The sequence below is a fragment of the Mytilus trossulus genome, chromosome 4, assembly GCF_036588685.1.
Source record: "Mytilus trossulus isolate FHL-02 chromosome 4, PNRI_Mtr1.1.1.hap1, whole genome shotgun sequence".
NCBI lineage: Eukaryota > Metazoa > Mollusca > Bivalvia > Mytilida > Mytilidae > Mytilus > Mytilus trossulus.
The window spans coordinates 79194541-79217561 of record NC_086376.1 but is presented as its reverse complement, the minus strand read 5'-3'; the positions used below and the strand labels follow the sequence as shown (position 1 = coordinate 79217561).

The 23021-nt window shown below is 32.9% G+C and overlaps 1 protein-coding gene across 1 annotated transcript; it reads left to right on the top strand.

Moving 5' to 3' along the window:
• Positions 1-333: 333 nt before the first annotated feature.
• Positions 334-12984, top strand: LOC134716059 (collagen alpha-1(XI) chain-like). Its single transcript, XM_063578784.1, has 3 exons — positions 334-693; positions 9043-9149; positions 11945-12984. The coding sequence occupies exons 1-3, from the start codon at positions 513-515 to the stop codon at positions 12599-12601; spliced, it is 945 nt and encodes a 314-aa protein (XP_063434854.1). The 5' UTR covers positions 334-512; the 3' UTR covers positions 12602-12984.
• The last annotated feature ends 10037 nt before the right edge of the window (positions 12985-23021 follow it).

The following is a 23021-nucleotide window of genomic DNA, read 5'->3' as shown; positions in this document are numbered from 1 at the left end:
CATTAGATGTGGCTTCACCCTAAGGTAATAACAGTACACACAATGTGGAACATCAAATGAGATTAACGAGGCGCGTGTCCCCTGTTTTATTGCTACGTACAATAACATCTAATTAACACCTTCAACTTTGTACACCCGACCGTCAGACTATACAATTACACGAGCCAGAATATACAATCATTGTAAATAGTGAACACCTGTTGAAAACTCAAGATTGTCATTAATAAATAAAAAATGTTTTCTTGTCGCTTCTTGTCGCTAAAATTATTCTTCATGACGCTTATTGACGCTTCTTGTCGCTAATTAGTGAGACTCTCAAAAGTAAATACCGGGAAAAAGCTGGGATCTGTTCCGTCAGTGCGACTTCTTTTTAAGTTTCAGAAAACCATCAACATACTGATGTTTCTTTCCGGCTAAACTGGTGTGGAACTAGTCCGTACCGAAACTTGCCAGGTAAAATGTAAACAAATAATTGCGCTCTTGTAACCTTAACATTTTCAGAGGGAAGAAAGATGGAACGATCTTCTTTAACCAAAAGATGTGTACATATTGAAGAACCGAATGAAAAATTAAATCAGGATGATATGAGAAAATATTTTCCATCGGCCAAACAAATTTGTACGATTAAAAGTCCGTCACCAAATGAGGACGATCCAACAATTCATTGGTTGTTACTGTTTGCTTCTGAGGAAGGTAATCAATAGTTATTTTAATTTCTCTAAAACGCAGTATAAGTTCAAGTAAGATATAATATTTAATTATATATATATATCTTGTAAAATCACACTGCCTATAAATGGGGGGGGGGGGGGGGCAAGGGGTTAAATGTTATGCTGTTATGGGGTAATTTAATTCTTTGTTATCTGTTATTCTGTTATTGAAAATTGGAATGTTAGCATTTTGACAGCCAAATTGAATCTTAAATAGAAAAACAACAACGACTGATCTTCTTTTTCAAAGTGGTTGAGGGGAAGATACCAGCGCTTCCTCCCGACGATTTAATCCAATTTCATAGACCAAAGAGACAAATCAAAGCAACATCATATAATAACTTTGTAACAAAAAACATTATAGACCACCAAGTCCGTAACAACAAACGTGCGGTCATAGTTCCAACTAGTAAGACAGAACAGTACAAGAACTCTATTTTTGTGCGCACTGCAATAAACTGGAACCATCTGGAGGACTCAGTAGTGTGCGCCACTACTACCGAGGAGTTTAAATCAGCACTCCTCAGCAAGCGCGACTAATTGTGCGCAGACCAACCCGTCACATAATAGCCGAAAGGAATCTGTGACGTACCCATCCTAATTACAGAAGTGGGAAATACAGATACAGACAGATTGAAGAACATTAAACATTGTGATTTGGATGGAGAGTTGTCTCATTGGCACTCATACCACATCTTCTTATTACCACTATTGGGGTCTTTCCACTGATGATATGGAGGTCACATATTTGCAGAAGAATTCCAGTATAAACAACTTGACATAAAAACAGTCGGGTCCAGGACCATTCCAATATACATGATTATTATTCTTTGTAATAAATTCCATTGTCTGTATAATGTTGTACAAAATATATATTTGTACAAAAAATAGGAACAAATTATAGTTTGTTTTTTGACTTTGTACACATTTTTCTTTCAAACTATAATTTGTATTTTAACTTTGTACACATTTCTCTTACAAATAATAATTTGTATTTTGACTTTGTACACATTTTTTGTACAAATTATAATTTGTAAAAATAGAAATTTGTATGAAATTTGACTAAAATTAACTTATAACTATTACAATAACTTATCATATGGATTTTGTTATAAAAAAAAAGCATTGATACACTGTATATAATTTTAATTCAATGACCAAACAATAAACGTTATGCTGTACTGTTACACCACTGTCCAAGGTTAGGCACCAACTGACATGTTTAACCCCGCCACATTCTGTATGTGCCTGTCCCAAGTCAGGAGCCTGTAATTCAGTGGTTGTTTTCGTTTATTATTTTGCAGATAAATCGGGCTTGCCGCTGTTAAATTTCTCGTTTGAATTGTTTTTCGTTTGTCATTTCAAGGCCTTTTATATCTGACTATGCAGTTTTGGTTTGCTCATAGTGGAAGGTGGTATGATGAGCTATAGTTGTTAATTTCTTTGTCTTTTTGTCTCCTTTTGAGAGTTGTCTCATTGGCAATCATACATCTCCTTTTATACTTATTTACAAAATACAAAAATAGTATATATATACATGTATGTACAAATGTATCATTTGTTTGAGCATGTGAGTGAAATATTGCCTTTGGGAATTACACAACATCTTTTGCTTTTAGCATTCATATTTAGAAGTTGTACTCCTTTACTTTGTTTTTACATGAAAGAGAACCCTGACTATAAATTTTCAAAAGCTTTTTAACTGGTTCACATAGTGAAAAGTGAAGCTCAGAAACTGTTGCTACATTTAAAGATGTGTCTTTAACAGCTTCAAAAATTTAATTTCTCGATAAAATATCCTTTAAATAAGTGAATATATATACATGATATATGTCTCTGTTAAAGCCTAACCAGATCCATACAAGCAGTTATATAACTAGATTTGTAATTGCTAGCAATAACGGATGGCACCCTTCCCCCATTGCCAGGTGAGCGTCAGCCAGTTTGAAAATTCCAAAGTCAAATACTGCATCTACAGATGTCTAGTGACATTTTTGCAAGTTTCATTAAGTTTGAAGCATTTTGAAATTTTGGATATTTTTGCTGTTTCTATGGTAACGGCGGCCATTTTGAAAATACCAAACTCAAAAGTCAATTCTACATAAGCTAGGCAACATTTGTTATAAGTTTCATTAGATTTAAAGCATTTTGAAGTTTTTCATATTTTTGCTGTTTCCATGGTAACGGCGGCCATTTTGAATATTCCTAAGTCAAACCCCCGCTGCAATTGTTTCCCTCCATAATCATATACCATTTTATGCCTCTAGAATAAATTTAACATTGATGTTCTGGAATGTTCTGTGAAAATTCAAAGTTTTGACCTTTTTGCATTGTTTCCATGGTAACAACAGCTATTTTGGAAATTCCAACGCCAAATTCCACATCTTCCAATGTTGCTCATCATTACTCTGAAGTTTCCTGAAGTTTGGAGCATTTTGAGAATTTTTAAATTTTTGGTGTTGTTCCCATGGCAACATAGTAGTTCCAATGAGTGCCAAAATCATCCAACACCTGTATATAGTGGGCACCTACATTGTATTAAAATATAATGATTCTGAGTTCAAGCATATCCAAACAGTTCACCAAAACAAAAAACTGGATTTTTTTACATTTGTTCTGTTTCCATGGAAACGGTAGCCATCTTGAACCATTCCAAGCTTGCTGCAACTCTGCACGTGGGGGTCCTTACTATAGTAGAGTTCCATCAACATTGGTCCATTGGATTTCGAGAAATCACCTGGACAAAATTTGTTGCAAGAAGATAAATAATAATAATAAGAAAAAAAAGAAACGTAGAATAACAATATGCCACCCAAACTCCGTTTAGGGTGCCATAATAAGATCTACTGACTACTGTATTGGTTCTGGACCGGACTGATTTTAAGATTTCATTTACTGTTATCTGTTATTGTCCCTTTTCAATTCCTTGTTATCTGTTTTAAGCCAAATCAATTTACTGTTTTGCTGTTATTGGAACCCCCCTTGCCCCCCCCCCCCCCCCCCCTAAATGTACCTAATGTATGATATCTTGATGAATACAAGGAGGTTGACATTTATAATACTTCTACTTCTACTTCTACTTTTTAGTCACCGCCTTCAACACGTTGAAGTTTATGTCACTTGTAATGCGCATTGCTTTGTGGAGACGTAAAGTTATATACAGTGAAAAGTTTAACATTTTATGATTTTTTTTTAAAATTGATTATAACATTTTTACATAGTGGTAGTGCATATTTTTTTTAAATTATTTATATATTAAGATAAAAAACTATTTACACATGATGAATTTACTGACTGTAGGTGTGGGTTGATATGGCTGTTTTGAACGACTCTATAGAGTTGCTCATAACAATACTCAAAGGAAGGCTGTTCCAGTTTTTAATTGTTCTTGGAAAGAAAGATTGTTGGGGTATCTGTGTTTTGCAGGATGGAATCTGATATGAGAATGCGTGCAATAGTTCCGGGACTGTCTGAGCGGTTGTATTGTAAGACATAATAGTGTCCTATGAAAAAGTGTCCACATTGGACACTTTTTTCATTGAAATTTGGTATTTAATAATGTCCATTGCCATGGAATAGTGTTCCTCAAAAGGACAGATTTGTACTGCTAACAATACGAAATAGTGTCCACTCACAGGACACATTTTCATAGTTGCTATTAAATTGTGTCCTCCAAGGGAAGTAATACAAAGGTCATTACAAAGTTTAATTATACTTGAATTTTAATTAAAATATGAAGGATTGATGAGAAATTGATCAATATACAAATGTAAACAAATAAATAATGGATGGAAGTGAATATAGAGAAATTTTAGTTCTAAGAAATTCCCAGCAAATGGTAATGACAATGAAAGAATAACAATAAGAAGGAAGTGTAAAATCAAATATGAGGAACTTTATAATATTTATTATGTCAGATAAGAAGGCAATAGAAAATAGATAATGTCCATTGCCATGAAATATTGTCTCCTAAGTGGACAGCATTTTACAGCAACAATTATGAAATATGGTCCATCTGCAGATCAAATTTTCTTAGTGAATGTTATTTAATTGTGTCCTCAAAGGAAAATAAAATGGAACAGCATCTAGCATGTATATAATTATATTAAAAAATATAGATATGAAGATAAGGACGGTATGAGTGCCAATGAGACAATTTTTATGTCAAAGTAACAATTACAAAATGAACTAATTCAAGTTCGTAATTAAAGTTAAAATGCGTCCAGTAATAACAAAAGGAAATGGATATCATTTAATACTTTAATCATATTAAAAAATGCCCTGGCGGACACAATGTCCTGTGAAAAAAATGTCCACCTGGACAATATTATGGTAGTGAATAATGTCCATGTTCATGGACACTTTTTCATACCTGAGGACATGTTTTCATAGGAAATTGTGTCCAGGACACATTTAAATAAGTAAATATTGTCAAAATGTGTTCGGTGGACATTTTTTCATGGACGACATTATTAAATCCTACAGTATAAGTCTGTCTGTTTTTGTGATGGCGATGAGGTGGTATGAAATTTTATAGAACATGACAAGGCGTGCATCAGTTCTTCTGTATGCTAGGTCTCTTCATTTTAGGTGATCAATCATGTCACTAACACTTGATGTGTTTCTATGTCGGTTAGTGACAAACCTTAGGCTTAAATTAAAATATTGTTTGTTTGCAGTTTACCGACCGACCCTTAAAAATCCTCCCGACTGTGAAAATTTTATTGCTTTAAATTTGAAGAATTTTTTTTTAATACCTCTATTGACGCGATCCGGAACTTTGGGTCCTTTCCGGAAATGATTTAAAGTCTGGGTCAATTACGCATTTCAAGTTCCGTTTTTCTTAGCTTCCCGTCAAGCGTTCATGTGACCATTTAATGATAAAGCACATGGAAATTGTTTACAGGTATCCATGAAGTCACGGAGGAGTACTTTACGCTGTCGTCTTGTGTCAATTTTAAGACAAATAACAAACAAAAAAGTTTATTAGTAAACTGTTTATACAGATTAAGGCACATGTAATGATGTGTGATGATATCATTGACGATGATGCAGCGGATATTCATAACTGACACGATAACCATAATTTTTGTCTCAAACAAATCGGGTTCAGAATCTGTGGAGCCTGACTAAGTTTATGGAACCAATTTCAGTAGTTAAATAATTCGACAGCAGCTTGAAGTATGGCATATTTTCTTCAAATCGTTGTGAAGACGACAAAGATCTCAGAAACCACTCCTCCGTGACTTAAATCTTCATGAATATCTGTAAACACGCCTGTACGGAGGAAGGGCTCATTTGAAATGTTAATGGATATAGATCATGCCAAATCAATAAGAAGCAACCCTAACTACACAAAGATGAAGAGAAAATGAATGGTTAGCTTGAAAAATAAATATACTCTCTCTATATTAAATCTTCGATTGCAATGAGTATGCTCCTTTAGGATAAGGGGGGCTGCCCCACTCATTGCAATTATTCTCTTTCTTACAATATTGAATATACCCAAACTGTGTGGCCTGTGTGAATTCAATTAAAACATGTCCTTAGGAGCTATGCTGCTAATTTTTGTATACATTAAAAACATTTCAGTACATGTATATCATTTACTTTTAATGGGGTGCTATGGATTTCACCCCAAACTTTAGATTTCTTTGGTTTTCATTAAAGCCTGGCAAAAATATAACCTTATAACATATAATTAAATATTGTTAGAAATATGAAAACAGTCGGATATCTTAATACTTTTTTTTTTCAAGTTGCCTTTTTTTCAATTGAGGAAGATTCAATGGTTATTATTTTTTTTATTAAAAATACACTCTTTAATAATTGTCTTATAAATCTATAATATAACATTTTTCTGATGAAAATACTCTACTCATGAAAACATTCTAGTCAAAAAGCATACATGTCTGAATATATTTCTTTAACAGTTCAAGTCATAATGACATTCCTTGTTTATAAGTGTTCCAGTATATAATAATTATACCATATTTTATGTCATAAATTGGATAATGACACTCACTATGTTAAAGTTTCAGTTTTGATAAAAAAGTTTTTTTATCTAAAAATGCCTGTTCATTTGATGTTGGTTTTCAGCATGTCCAGTGTTTGTTGTTTTAAAATGTTTTTTTTTTTTCTTCACAAGAAACTTGGTTTAGTGTAACTGCTTGTATAAACTGTATTTTGGCTGATAAAATAAAATATTTTTCCTACCTACCGACCCTTCAGTCTGAAAGTACAGTCGGAAAACTGCAAACAAACATATTTTTAAGGTTGGCCTTATATACTTTCAGTAAACTTTTTATACTTTCACTTTTCCTGTAATGACCTAGTCCAAATAGTTTTGACCTCTTGAAGGGATACGTATATTGTTTTGTGTGGTGAATAGCCTTTCAATACACCATAATAATAATTATTTGGACTAGTTTTGACCTAGCATTGACAGAACTAGACATGCCTTATCCAGGCATTCAATGTCTCTGAAAAGAATTTATCTTTGTACTTTAATATAACATATATATATAAATAAAAATCAAAGACATTTAATAGTGCCCTGAATGCTATTTTGGAAAGATGCAACATATGACTTGAATACTTGGAAAAACTAGAACTATTATCTTGAACTGTTTCTCTCCACTATCATTTAAAAAGCTTCAACTCCTGTACATTGTTTTTTAATCACTACATCTGTTCTCTGCACTGTTTTGTATATAATTAAATTATTAACTAGTTTTAAATAAATAGGCCACATACATGTATGCACCAGTTATTAATCATCTTTATTCAAATGGAAAACTGGAAAACTTAAAGAAGGAGAAGAACTCTCTCCAATTGGCAAATTACCTTATACCAACTCACCCAAACTTTCTACTGCATTTTGCAACTTGCCCCACTTTCTACTAACACACCCCACTCAAGTTATCTTACTTGCCCCTCTAATTAAAACAGTTTAATCCAGATGAATAAAGGCCTACCAATAGCCCCACTTGTCAACAGGAGTTTAATGTGAGTGAATAAAGGCTGTCATCTCGCACCACTTATTGATATAGTTACAATGTAAGTCCCACTGAATTCAGGCCTGCCAGCCTTCACCACTAATGAAATTACATCACTGATTGCTCTCTAGCGTTTAATTATACTTAATTATTAAGAAAAAGTTACCAGTTTGTTAATTTGTATAAAATCCATCCGTACGTTCCAAAGTTGATTTCTGTTATTTAACTTCAGTTTGCCTCAACCAAATGTTGATCAAGATCAAATCAAGTTTGAATTTAAGTGGCGCCACTTTAACCGTTCTAGAGTTATGCCCCTTTACAAACATACAAATTGCTGAATATTTTGTTTCCGTTCTCTTACTGTACTTTGTTTGCCTTAACCAAATGCTATGAAACTTATTCAAAATGCTTATTACCTCAAAATACAGATTAAGTTCGAATTTTGGGGTGTTACTTTTACTGTTCTATAGTAATGCCCCTTTACAAATGAAAAAAAATGCTGAATTTTTCATTTCTGTTCTCTTACTTTAGTTTGCTTTAACCAAATGCAATGAAACTTATCCATAATGCTTATTACTACACAATGCAAATCAAGATTAAATTTTGGGGGCTTCTAGAGTTATGCCATGTCACAATTTAAAAAAATGCTGCAATTGTTTGTTAACGTTTTCTAACTTAAGTTTGCATCAACCAAATTTTATGAATCTTATATACAAAACTAAGATCAAGTTCAAATTTGGGTAGGGTCACTTTTATTGTTCTTCAGGTATATCTCTTTATAACTTAATATGATATGCAAGCGGGGGAATTATCTGTGTCCCATGGACACATTCCCCATTTATTTCATAATGAGAAGAAACAATCATATTCAGAGGCATTCAAAAAAAGATTTATATAGATCTTAGTGTATTATTATAATGGTTTTCATCAAAGACACCAATTTTCATTTTTTGGAGAATAATACATGTACTTTTATCCATACAATGTACCCACTTGTCTTCAGTCTTATTCAGTTCTATGTTGTATAGAAAAAAATAATGGCCTCATACTTTTGAATTGATGTCTGCAATAGTCATGGAAAAGTCATGAATCAGTTACTCATTTGGACAAACTACTTTTGATACAGCTTTTAGAAACAAGTATAGCTCATTACATTGTAATGCCACATTGAAAGTCAGGGTATTCTATACAAAATGATTTACTAACCCTAATTGACTTTAATTGCTTTCAGCATTTGTGAAGTGATTTCAATATAAAATTTAAATTCCTGTCCTTAGATATATCTGAAATTCATCAGAAATTTCATGATCCTCATTTATTATTTTTCCTTACAGATGCTGATAAATGTGCTAAACAGAAAAGAAAAAAGGTTGAAGATAACTATGATCTTATGATACATCACTGCAACAGACCATGTGATATTCCACATGACTGGATTGGGGTAGGAGCTTGGAACAGCAATTAATACAGCTGTTATTCCAAAAATTTCTGAACTTGATTAAGGGGGCACGCAGGTATAAATCATTTTTTTTATACGACTGCAAAAAAATGTTTGGAGTCGTTTATTGGTATGACGTTGGTGTTGTCATCGTTATCGTCGTCCGAAGACGCATTGGTTTTCGCACTATAACTTTAGTTTAAGTAAATAGAAATCTATGAAATTTAAACAAGGTTTATGACCACAAAAGGAAGGTTGGGATTGATTTTGGGAGTTTGGGTCCCAACAGTTTAGGAATTAGGGGCCAAAAAAGGGCCCAAATAAGCATTTTTCTCGGTTTTCGCACAATAAATTTAGTATAAGTAAATAGAAATCTATGAAATTTAAACACAAGGTTTATGAACACAAAAGGAAGGTTGGGATTGATTTTAGGAGTTTGCATCCCAACAGTTTAGGAATTAGGGGCCAAAAAGGGGCCCAAATAAGCATTTTTCTTGATTTTTGCACCATAACTTTAGTAGGAATTAGGGGCCCAAAGGGTCCAAAATTAAACTTTGTTTGATTTCATCAAAAATTGAATAATTTGGGTTCTTTGATACGCCAAATCTAACTGTGTATGATTCTTAATTTTTGGTTCAACCTCTGCGGTCGTATAAAGCTGCACCCTGCGGAGCATCTAGATACTTTTTCAATGTCAAATTAAAGGTACTTGAATGTTGGGGAAAATAAAATTTAGTTTCCAGCTATTAATATGATCTGTCAGTTGCTTGGGATATTGGTATCTATGAGTCCTTAAACAAGTGTCTAGTATTAGAAAGAAAAGGGTAAAAGGGAGCTTTCAAATAAAACAGACAACAGCATGAAAAAAGAACAGAGGAATAGGCACACAATAGTCCACAAAACACTTGAAGAAATAAAGATTGAGCAACAAGAACATCACAAAAACATTCCGAGTCAAATCAAAAGAAATGACAAATGAGACAACAATCTGACTATTGCTAAAAACCTTAAATTTTTTCTGTGTCATTGTGTTACTATTTCAATGATGTACTCCAGACATCTTGTTTTAATTACAACACATTTTAATACATGTAGTAAAATGATTAATATTAATCATATGATAAAGATATTCAGTTTGAAGTATCAATTTGTATAATGATTTTTAGTCTGAATGCACCCTAATCAGTTTACCCAGACAGGGGCGTAGCTGCCGTTAGGCACTTAAATAGGCACATAATTTTTCACAAATATTTTTTTTTATTAAAAAAATGATAAACAACGTTATCTGTAGATGAAGGCCAGTGGTTAAAATACTCTTTGATTATCGAATGTCATGTGTACACTAATCTCTCGTTCTTAGCACAGGCGCTTGGGTCTATGAGACATGCACAGAAGTGATAGTTATGTATTATAAATATAGAAAATTGAATATTTTATTTTAAAAAAAAATCAGTATCATAGACCCAAGCGCCTGTGGTTCTTAGTGAATGAAATATTGGATAGAAATGGATGTTATTATGATTTTACCTTATATAGAATCTATAAACTAGAACTTTAGTTGGTTCAGATCATTTCACTTCTATCAACAAAAACTTGAATGAACCTCAACTTAGACACATGAGTGTTTTACTTTAATTAGTTGTTATTAGTTTTCAACTAGCTTTCCACTTTGCCTTCACCCGACTTGCCAATGTTGGTTGTCCTTTTGGCTGTGCAGGCTGTATAAATACGCAGTCACGTCAGGTCAGAATGGGGACATTAAATCCGATGCCTAGTTGTAGAGAGAATGCCACTCTTTGGGGAGTTCGTAGTTGGTCTACTGAAAGGCAAAATTTTGCTCCTATCCAATAATCCCTGTGCATGGCATTTTCAAATTTCCAGACCTTAATTCGTCCTGGAGGACCTAGCTCCCTGTTGTATTTATTGTAAAGTTTTTTTTGTTTGTCCAAATCCCTAAGCAGGTAGGGATTTTACAGTAGAGCATATAAAGAAGGCAGTGTCTGCGGGTACGAATAGTCAAATTGCCGTTCTAGGCTGCGCGTACCCACATCCGGTTTTCTAATAAAATGCCATCGAATCGGGAATGAAATGTGAAATCTATAATACCAAAATTACGAGGTCCAATTTGTCAGCCGTCATCACGTAAAAACGACGTCAACTGTATATATTACTAATATAGTACAAAGGTGTAGATTAAAAATTACACCACTCCAGGCCCTTTTGTTTTCCACGTTATTAATATTGCCAATAATTAAGAAGTTCCGGGTTCGAGTCCGATACCGATACCAATAGTATATTCACCTGTTACCGATTACCTTATCTGTACGTTCCGCATCTGAAAGGCGCACCACCAAACGGTGTATTCAGGATTAATATGCTTTATAGATAATAAACGGGTAATAATCACAGGGTTGCTGACAGGCGCACCACTTACGGTGTATTCGGATTAATATGCTTTATACACGGGTCATAATCACGAAAATTATCGATAATATGGGGATTTTGTGTAGAACGAGTGAAGAATATGAAAAAATAATATTTTCAAATTGTATTTATTAAATAATGATACATAATAAACATTGCAAAATTAAATGCACTATTAATTAAGTTATACGAATATATCAATCAGAACGGAATAGATATGAAAATACCAAACAGGTTGTACTGCTTAATTAAAGGGATACGCTGATCTACGCTGGGCAGTGCATATTGTAATTTTTTTTCATATATCCGATTGTACTCACAGGTACACAATAAATTTATCAATGTATTTATATCAACATAATTTTATTTAACAGGAAGAAAGTTCAGGGGACTCTTTTGACATAACAGGAGCAACAAACCAACCAGAAGAAGTCCACAATCCACAAGTGCCAGGAGAATTCAATCAACATGAACTTGGAGGATACATGCCACCTGTAGAATGCATGCCACCTGGAGCCGACATGCCACCTGGGGATTGGCCATATCAATTTTATGGACCCAATGAACAAAATCTAAGTGAGAAAAAAGGTCCAGATGATGTTCCAGGTCCCGCAGTTCAGCCTTATCCTTATTATCCACAGTTCGTTCAAGGTTATCATGGATTACCAGTCCATCCAAACTATCCCTATCCACAAGATGATGGAAATCAATATCCTACAAAAGGTGGACAGCATCCACAACCTCACGAAGGACCACAATATATGCCAATAGGACCAATTAATCCATATCAACATCTGGGTCACATGGGAATGCCACAACCAGAACAAGGAGGACTAATTCTACATCCTTCTCCGGTTGGACCACCAGTAGACCCAGACCATACTAATGTTAAAAGCCCAATTCATAACCTAGTGACTACACAAGTAGAGAATCCAGAAAAGACTGATGAGCATAACTCTGATGAATCATACAAATCAGCATCATCTAACAAGGATGAGGGGAGAGACTTTGTTAGTAATACAACAGAATGATGTAATCCACAAAAAAGTCAGTCTGTACACACTAACATAAAGCAGACATATACTTTTTGATATACATGTACATGAAATTTGCACCAACTTGTTCTTCTGTAATGTTTTGACAAAGAGGTTATGCTGCTATTGATATTTTTTTATTAAAGAAAATCCATGGGTTGAAAAACTACACACTCATTTACTTTTGTAATCAACACTGCTAGAGGAGATATAATCACCGATGGAGGTATTACCAGCCACGTATTCATCACGTCTGAGTTTATATGACTTAACATTTATATAGTCATACTTAGAAATTAAGTTACACAAACTTTCAACATTTCAAAAAAAAAACGAATTTTCTATGTCAAGGAAATGACAATAAAATATTGAGAACAACACGTTTTATAATTTCTTGCGTCCGAAGCGCTTTTTCTGGATTTACCTTCATCAGGAACGCTCAAAGCCAAACATTTGAAATACGAACATGTATAAGTACCGAACCTTTGCTGTATCAGACAAAGCCAACGAAATATTTAGCTTTGAATGCTTTCAAACGCGTCTGGCGTTCAAAATTAAATTTATAAACTTTGATAATTATTTTTAATGTATCATCTATATTTAACACATGGCAAGCCTAAAATCTCTTTGTTCTTACTGTACTTTAATCTGGATAATGCACAGCAAAGGTGTGCATTAACTACCTCAGATATATACTGCACAGTTCAAATCTATTTTTACCTTTAGGGCCGGTTCCTGGATTTTGAAAGGGGCGTTATTCTATCAAATTAAAAAAAATACCACCGAGTGTAGCGAGACTAAAGACAATATTGACGATTTTAAGCTAAAAAACGATACTTTGTTTAACCCAAGGGTTAACGACCTATTCGCCCCCACCCCCGAATCCGCCATCTGCCTTGAAATTACGACAAAGTTGAACTTCGTACACACATCGTAGTTTCAAAATACGAAAAAGAAAGGTTTCTCATTCCTTTATGTTTTTTTTATCTAAGCTGGGACTTAAACTATTTTATTAAATTTTGTGTACAACGTAAATCTAAATCAGTGTTTCAAAGTTAGAAAGATTGTTGCAACAATTTTTGGTAATTTCTGCCAAAACAGAAATGTATCTAAGAATATCCGAATAAAAGAAATCTGATTTGGATTAGTTTTAGACTCAATGGAATTTATAACGACTTTTTGAATATCTATTCCCCATATTTTTGGATCGAATTTAAAGGGGTCATATTTAAGTTTGTTTTAAAACAGGGAGATTAGCTGGAGACCAATCAGACTTCATTTAGATGGACGTGTCTTAAAAATTAATACAGTAGATACAAAGAAATTTGGGGGAGGGGGGAGTAAAACATTGGAAAGAAACACGTGTTTTCCGTTTATTCAACATTTAAAATTAAGGTAATATAACATCTTCCTCGGTTTATCTTTCTCTATTAAAGCATATCATTGATGGAAAGAAATTCAAAAGATATTAATCTAAACTCAATTACCCTTTCGGTTATGATTTTTTTCATACAACGATTTGAAAGTACTCAATTTGACAAAGTCTTAAACGTCACATATTAAATAAAACATGGGAATAGATTTAACAGAAACATTAAAAAAAAGTCTACCATTAAATCGCAATTTTACAATAATTCTAAACCCCCCAAAAAGTTATCAATTTGAAACTTACCAATGAAAGTCGTATTTCCCCCTTTCTTTACCCTACAATAAACATTCTCAGGATTCGTGGATTGCGGAACATCGTCCACATCTAAAACGTTCACGTAAATTAATGACGTCATGTGTTAAAACAGTTATTGGCCAATCAAATCGGTATATAGAATTTAATCTGCACGCGCTCAGGATGACCCTTTAACACGAACTCCTACGTCGTTCGGGTTAATAATGGTCACCTGAGCTGTGCAGATTAAATTCTTTATACTGCAATCAGCTAGTTTACTGTACAGATAAAGCTATACGTATAAACGTTAGCTTTATACGTCAATGACCCCAACTGACCTATAAGCCCCGCCTCCTTATTGTATTTCATCAACAACATCACGTCACGACCATGACAACGTAAAGTAACGATGGTCAAACTTTTTTCAATGTAAACTTTTATGTCTTCAAATTGGTTATTTATATATCATGTTTATCAAATGTTATTAATTTAGTTCATTTTCCCTTTCTAATTCCTTTTAAAATACGCCAATGTCTTACCACCTGGACTACGCTCATAGGGAAATACCCCAAAATGGTACCTCAAGAGGGAAATTCTTTTTTAACAATTTCTGTTACATGTTTTTTTCATTTTTCATTTTTCCCCCCGATTTCAGTATAAAAACAATATACGTATAGTGTCTTGAAATATGAAATTTATTTGTATTCGGCACGAAACGGGAAAATGCTCGGTAGAACCTCGCATTTTCCCGTTTCTAAGCCTCATACAAATAAATTTCATATTTCAAGACACTATACGTATATTGTCTAAATATACCGACTTGCTTGGTCAATAACTATAACATATTGTCTATGTGTGGTCAATAAGAGTAAATTAAAGCATCTTAATAAATGCTGCTTCCTTATAAACCGTATATGCATGTCAATCTTAAAATCTGTTCTTTTATGGAAATGCTTTATAGGATCATCCTTTAAAGTTTGAAAAAAGAAGGAAAAACAAATCAAACCTATAGATTAAATAGACCTTTATTTTGCTAAATAATATACACGAAATAATAAAAGCATTGAATTATTTATTTAGAATCAAAATACAAATGTATCTGCAGGCGCGTAGCTACGTTTACGTCAAAACGATCTGGCGTACACTTGATTTTTGGTAAAAAAAAAATTAATCTCAATATACAGTATTAAAAAAGAATCTGGTTGAAAGCACATCATGATCAGTCTTTTTAATCTTACTTCAAAAGCATGTACATTGTATTTGCAGAAAAAAATGGAAAAAAAATTCTCTCGATCAATTGGTACCGTTAGATATTCGTTCATTTTTTGCCAGTCAAAGTCTGAATCTGCTGGGATTTCCTCTTACTTTACTTTTCAGCTGAGATTCGATATGTGCTTTGAATTTTAGCCGCGCCTACATTTATGACACGAAAACAAGAAATCTCTATATATATAGAGAGACCCTAGATTTAATCGGAGGCGTCAACATTTAGGTTAAATATGTGGTAAAAGATTTTTCTAATATCTGTTATTGTGTCAAACCTGCATGAAATTTTACAAGTAAGACAGAAGCTTGTTATTCTCAAAAGAGTATCCAGACCATTATGATGAACTTACATTTTTAATTTCCCCGTATTTAACTGATAATAGGAATTTTTGTTTGCAGTTAACAAGTACATGTAGATAGTCTGTGGTTGAAGTTTGTTACACTTCAATTACTTTGTCAACTCTCCATCGAATTTAATGAAACTTTGGCAGAAGCTTTTTTGTGATTCATGTCTGAAGTAAAATTTTGAAAATAGATTTTTTTTTCATTTTTCAATTGACATACGGACTTATCTTTAGCAGTTAACAGACGCTCTGTGATTATTATTTTTTTACATGATAATTTTGAAAACCTTCAGATATTGTCATGAGACTTGGGTAGAAGTTAATATTCCAGATCAAGAAAAAAAATTCTAGAAGAAAATGTTTGATTATTTAAAATCCTGTAATGGACTGATAAAAGAATCAATTTTCGACGGAAGCGGTAATCTAGCGAGAACCACGGTCCCATGGAACCCTTTACGAATTTTCATAATGCACCTAAACATCTATGCAAATTAAGCAATTCATATCCATTAACGAAATTTGCACAAAAAGGGGTTTTAGTCGAGTAATTGCTATATATTACCCCACGGTTCCTTTTAAACATATTTTAAAGTAACTGGTTTGGATATTTTTTTATAACACCATTGACTATTAGATTTCAAATCAAAACAATGCATACATAAACATAAAAGATAAAAAAAAAAAAAAAAAAAAAAGTAATCAAAAAGGTATGTTCAACTTGCTATGGATTAGTTTTTAATGACACCCCCTCTCGAATCCACTACAAGAAGATGTTATAACCTGGGTCAGATTGTGGCTCCCAAACCCCTCGCCGAGGTTGGGGCGTACACTTAAAAATAGCCTAGCTACGCCACTGATATGAACGTTCAAGATTTTTTTTAGTGTCAGTAATCCCCAGACATTGACAAAGAGAAATTGCTTATTGGTTTTTGGCGGCAATGAATTTGGTTCTTTTGAAGGCAACCTGTTATAATAAAATATATACATCATTTTGAACACGTTGTGAAAACACATTTATTGCTCTAAACAAAACGCGCATCCGAAGCAAAAATTTAAAACAAATGGTATCTATGAGGTTTTCCTCCCGAAGGTTTACCCAGTCCAATAGTCAGCACTTGGGGCACACTTTTTTAATCCTGGTATCTGCGATGAGTTTATAGCTAAATATTAAGTACATTCTCATTTTTGTGTAGGCATGCATTATATGAAATAGCCTTTACATGTATTGTATATGAGACAATATCTGAAAAAGTCTAATTTTTGGCGGCAATAAGAAAAAAGAAAAAAAAATCTTTAGACCCGGTATTTTAAAAACACAAATCGAAGAACACACATTGAGGATCTAGGAACTGTTGTCTGTAATTCAAACAATTGTTAAATGTGGTAACAATGGCAATTTTAAAAATGGTATAAAAAATATCCAGTTCTTTCCTGTTACCAAAGTGAATCAATTTTAAAAAGTTTCTAATGGGAATAAGGAATAAGTTTAAGACACTATTTGTGGTTTACTAGTATATCCTGCAATAGTTTATCAAATGCCAATTATTGATTTTAGCATTTGCAATACAAAAGGTTTAGAAATATCCTAAAATATATGTCGGTAACATGAAAGTATCTTGAGTAACAGGACAACGGTAACAGGACAAATTTGGTAACAGAAAGGATTTTTTTCTAAAAAAAAATGCTTTATTTTATTGTTTAAGAAAAATACATCATTTCAGATTGGTCACAATTTGAAGATAACAGCAAACAATGTCATTTATCCTTGTATTTGCAAGATGAAAAATCTGCCTAGGTAATACAAAATTCTAAATAAATTCCTTTCTGTTACTATCTACTATACTAACATTGCACAATGTTCTCTGCTGTTATCAAAAGCAAAAAAAAACTATTTTTTTCATTCAATATACTGTATATTATTTTGAAATTTATTTAATATGGGGATGATAACTTATATTAAATGAAATAGTTGGCATATAGTAGATTAACTTTTTGATTCATCAGTTAAATTGTCTTGAACATCCTTCCTGTTACTGATTATGGTTATGCTGTTACTTTCAATCAGGTAACATGACAGAACGTAACAGAAAGGAATTACGCAGTACTTTTTGTTCATTTACTTGAATTGTTTATAAGTTTACTTCCATCTACATGTCAATTTGATAAGATACTATAAAAACACATGTACTGGTATAGTGCTGACAATGAAATAATCTCAGAAGGTACACAAAAAGCTGTAACAGGAGAGAACAAAATTATTTTTCTCCAAGTTCTAATCTATGGGGAGTTCAGATTTTTTATACTGGTTGCTATTCACATAAACATATGGAGTCATACATTCAGGAAATGATACTCTTCACATTGCATTACTAGAAATACATTTTTGGTCTTTCAAACATGTCCACAGGAAGAAAAAAACAAGTGGTAACAGGAGGGAAATTATCCCTGGGGACAACATTTAAAACACCCTTAAAAATGCAAAATTTTCTTGCATGCTTTAGTTATAACAAAACCAAACCAATTTAAATATTCTTTGAATGATTTAATTTCCAGAAAATAACAGGGGACAACATGGTTTTTGGGGGGTTGACCATTTGAATTATAATATTTTATTAGAAGAAATATTAAAAAGAATGTTTAATTGGTTGCAGTTGGTGCATTATATACTCTAGTTAATACTGTAACTTAAAATTTTCCAAAAAGGTGCCTGAATAAAAAAAACAATTGCTGGTAAAGTGTGCGCATGGAAATTATACTTTTTCAGATATTGTTTCATATGCATTTATACTTATGTGACTAGACTTGAAGATATGGTTTAATACATTTATTCATCAAAGTTGCGAAAACATTACATGTATTTGAACATAAACATATGAATGTTCATCAATCAAAGCAGTTCAATATGAATATCAATTTAAACCCAGTATAACATTATTAGAATCTAGTGGACGGGAGAAATTGGAGATCGCAATTACAGAGTAAGTCTATCAATACTTAATTTTCTTAATGTTTTTTTTTTTTTTTTTTTTTTTTGAGTTGGGTCGGTTTTTTACTCATTTTTCTTCCGTAATTGGTGACATCACAGTCATTAGTGGATTTTTGTTGTCAGTCTTTTCTATATAGATCATATGCCGGTTTTTTTATACAAAATCTCTCAATTTAATGATTACACTATTATTATCATTATTATTATATTAAACAATCTAGTGACTAGCAAACTGTCTTTATCCAATACGATATTTTACTTTTTTCACTCAAGTAAATAAAATGAACGGCATGTAAGATCATGATGTTAGACAAAATATTTATCATTCAAAATAGTTGATTACATTGGAATGTACAATTATATATGGAATTTCAAATATGTGTTTTTTCGAAAACAAATTTTGTGTGAAAAACAAAACTTTTACGAACTTGTCTCCCGAAACACGGTAGTTAAAAAGTGAATATAAACTTCTTGTTTTTATACGACCGCTAAAAAAAATTTTGCGTCGTATAATGGTATCATGTTGTCGTATGCGTCGTCGTCGTCCGAAGACACATTTAGTTTTCGGACAATAACTTGTTTCAGTGAATGGACCAGAAGGTTCAATACCACTAAAGAAAGGTTGGGATTGATTTTGGGGATTATGGTCTTAATAGTTAAGGAATTAGGGGCCAAAAGGGGACCCAAAATAAGCATTTTTGTAGTTTTCGAACAATAACTTGTGTTTAAGTGTATGAATCACTCTGAAATTATACCACAAGTTTCCATACCATGAAGGGATGGTTAGTATTGACTTTGGGGGGTTATTGCTCAAAATGTTTTTGAATTAGGGGCAAAAGGGCCAAAAAAGGGGTAAAACTAGGTTTTTCTGGTCAATGAACAATTAAAACAATTTAAAAGCAGTGTAAGGGAGGTAATTCAAAATCATTTAACATACAACGTTGGGTATGTTCAGAAACGTTGGGTATGTTCAGATTACACTACTTGTATAAAGAAATGTCAGGTTTTGGACTAATTGCCAAAAAAAAGGGGTGGAAGTAGTTTTCAATTTTTTTTTCCAAATTTCTCAAATTCCAAATCTTTTAAAAGTTTGAAGAAGAAATCTTTAATTGCACAATATTGCGCATTAGATTTGTAAGATCTTGACATTTGTTTTGTGTCAAAAACTAATATTATGTCAAAAATTTGATCACCACCCAAATTCAGATCTGTATCAAGGTTGAATGTTGTGTCCATAATTGCCCCCAACTGTTCAGGGTTCAACCTCTGCGGTCGTATAAAGCTGCGCTCTGCGGAGCACAAAAAAGGTGATCTGTAGTTGCTCGTTCTTTGGTCGTTGCTGGATAAAGAGGCCACACAGTAGCTTGAAGTTGTTCATGTGATTGCGTTTGAAATTCGGTCTCTGGCGGATAGTTGTGCCACTGACATTTAAAACACATCACCATATGTTTATATTAAATCAAACAGGTAAATCAAACTAAGGTCAGCCCGAAGATGTTGCAGATGAGTTTGGTTTTTTTCTCAATAAAAATACATTTACATGAAGAAGAAAAAACGGAAAATTCACAATTAAGAATGTTTCATTAAAAATATACTACTACCTTACTACGTACTGGCTACTGACTAGGCGGTTGGTATCTTTAATTTATGGACAGATCGTTATATTTCTGCGCCTACGATCCGCGAGCCTTTTAGCACATATAATCCGGGTTTTTTTCTGCGCAGATGTTATCTTTGGGGACTTTAGCTTATATAACATTAGAGTTATATTCCTAAGCGGGTGGTACCATCTGGTGCCATACCTTCCGGTGACACTTACCGATAAGACTATGAAGTCCATAGCATTAGAGTTTTATTTGGTCGACAGTTTATGTTCATCTACAGATATAAATTTGAATTTATCTTTTTATCAACTTATAAGCAGTAGCTTTATTAACTTTTTCGTTTCATCTGTATAATAACTTATTGATTTATGATCTTATGGTCTGGACATATATATGTGTTTATACGACCGCAAAAATTGAAAATTTATTGGTCGTATATTGGTATCACGTTGGCGTCGTCGTCTGCGTCGTCGTCGTTCGAATACTTTTAGTTTTCGCACTCTAACTTTAGTAAAAGTGAATAGAAATCTCTGAAATTTTAACACAAGGTTTATGACCACAAAAGGAAGGTTGGGATTGATTTTGGGAGTTTTGATCCCAACATTTTAGGAATTAGGGGCAAAAAAAAGGCCCAAATAAGCATTTTCTTGGTTTTCGCACTATAACTTTAGTTTAAGAAAATAGAAATCTATGAAATTTTGACACAAGGTTTATGACCACAAAAGGAAGGCTAGGATTGATTTTGGGAGTTTTGGTTCCAACAGTTTAGGAATTAGGGGCCAAAAAAGGGTCAAAATAAGCATTATTCTTGGTTTTTGCACAATAACTTTAGTATAAGTAAATAGAAATCAATGAAATTTAAACACAAGGTTTATGACCACAAATGGAAGGTTGGATTGATTTTGGGAGTTTTGGTCCCAACAGTTTAGGAATAAGGGGCCCAAAGGGTCCAAAATTGAACTGTGTTTGATTTCATAAAAAAATGAATAATTGGGGTTCTTTGATATGCCGAATCTAACTGTGTATGTAGATTCTTAATTTTTGGTCCCGTTTTCTAATTGGTCTACATCAAGGTCCAATGGGTCCAAAATTAAACTTCGTTTGATTTTAACAAAAAATGAATCCTTGGGCTATTTTGATATGCTGAATCTAAAAATGTACTTAGATTTTTGATTATTGGCCCAGTTTTCAAGTTGGTCCAAATCGGGGTCCAAAATTAAACTTTGTTTGATTTCATCAAAAATTGAATATTTGAGGTTCTTTGATATGCCAAATCTAACTGTGTATGTAGATTCTTAATTTTTGGTCCCGTTTTCAAATTGGTCTACATTAAAGTCCAAAGGGTCCAAAATTAAACTTAGTTTGATTTTATCAAAAATTGAATTCTTGGGCTATTTTGATATGCTGAATCTAAACATGTACTTAGATTTTTGATTATGGGCCCAGTTTTCAAGTTGGTTCAAATCAGGATCCAAAATTAGTATATTAAGTATTGTGCAATAGCAAGAAATTTTCAATTGCACAGTATTCAGCAATAGCAAGAAATCTTCAATTGCAGAGTATTGTGCAATAGCAAGAAATTTTCAATTGCACAGTATTGTGCAATAGCAAGAAATCTTCAATTGCACAGTATTGTGCAATAGCAAATATTTTCAATTGCACAGTATTGCACAATAGCAAGAAATATCTAATTGCACAATATTGTTCAATAGCAATAAATTTTCAATTGGATTTATCTTTCTTTGTCCAGAATAGTAGTTGAATCAACTTAAATCATTGTTTTATACAATATACAATGTATATTCACTTTGACTACCAACTCATAAATTTAAACAATCTTTACCATTCAGTGATAACAAGCACTTTATTTTACATTTTAATATTTTATGATGTATTTAAATGAGTAGTTATTGTTGCAAACTCCATTAGAAATTTGAATTGAGATCAGTTTTGGAAAAAGGGAAAGGGGGATGTGCAAAAAAATGGGGGGCGGTTAAATTTTTCTCATTTCAGATTTCATAAATAAAAAGAAATTTCTTCAAACATTTTTTTGAGAGGATTAATATTCAACAGCATAGTGGATTGCTCAAAGGCAAAAATAATATTTTAAGTTCAGTAGACCACATTCATTCTGTGTCAGAAACCTATGCTGTGTCAACTATTTAATCACAATCCAAATTTAGAGCTGAATCCAGCTTGAATGTTGTGTCCATACTTGCCCCAGCCGTTCAGGGTTCAACCTCTGCGGTCGTATAAAGCTGCGCCCTGCGGAGCATCTGGTTTGTAGACTAGTTTGTTTTGAGACTGAAAAGAATAGATCGATGAGAGTTGTCTAGATGAAGCTTGTGATTGTTTTCCTAGTGTTAGGACTGGTCAAAACGCAAGGTGATTATACAGTGTAGATTTTTGAATTCAATATGAAACACACCTTTTGTGAAGGTTATTAATGTGCAAAAATAGAAACAACAAATTATCAATTTTCATAAAGAACATTTTATTATTTATTAACATAAAGAAAATGTATGATCTTTACTTAGTCTTTATACTGGTTCTT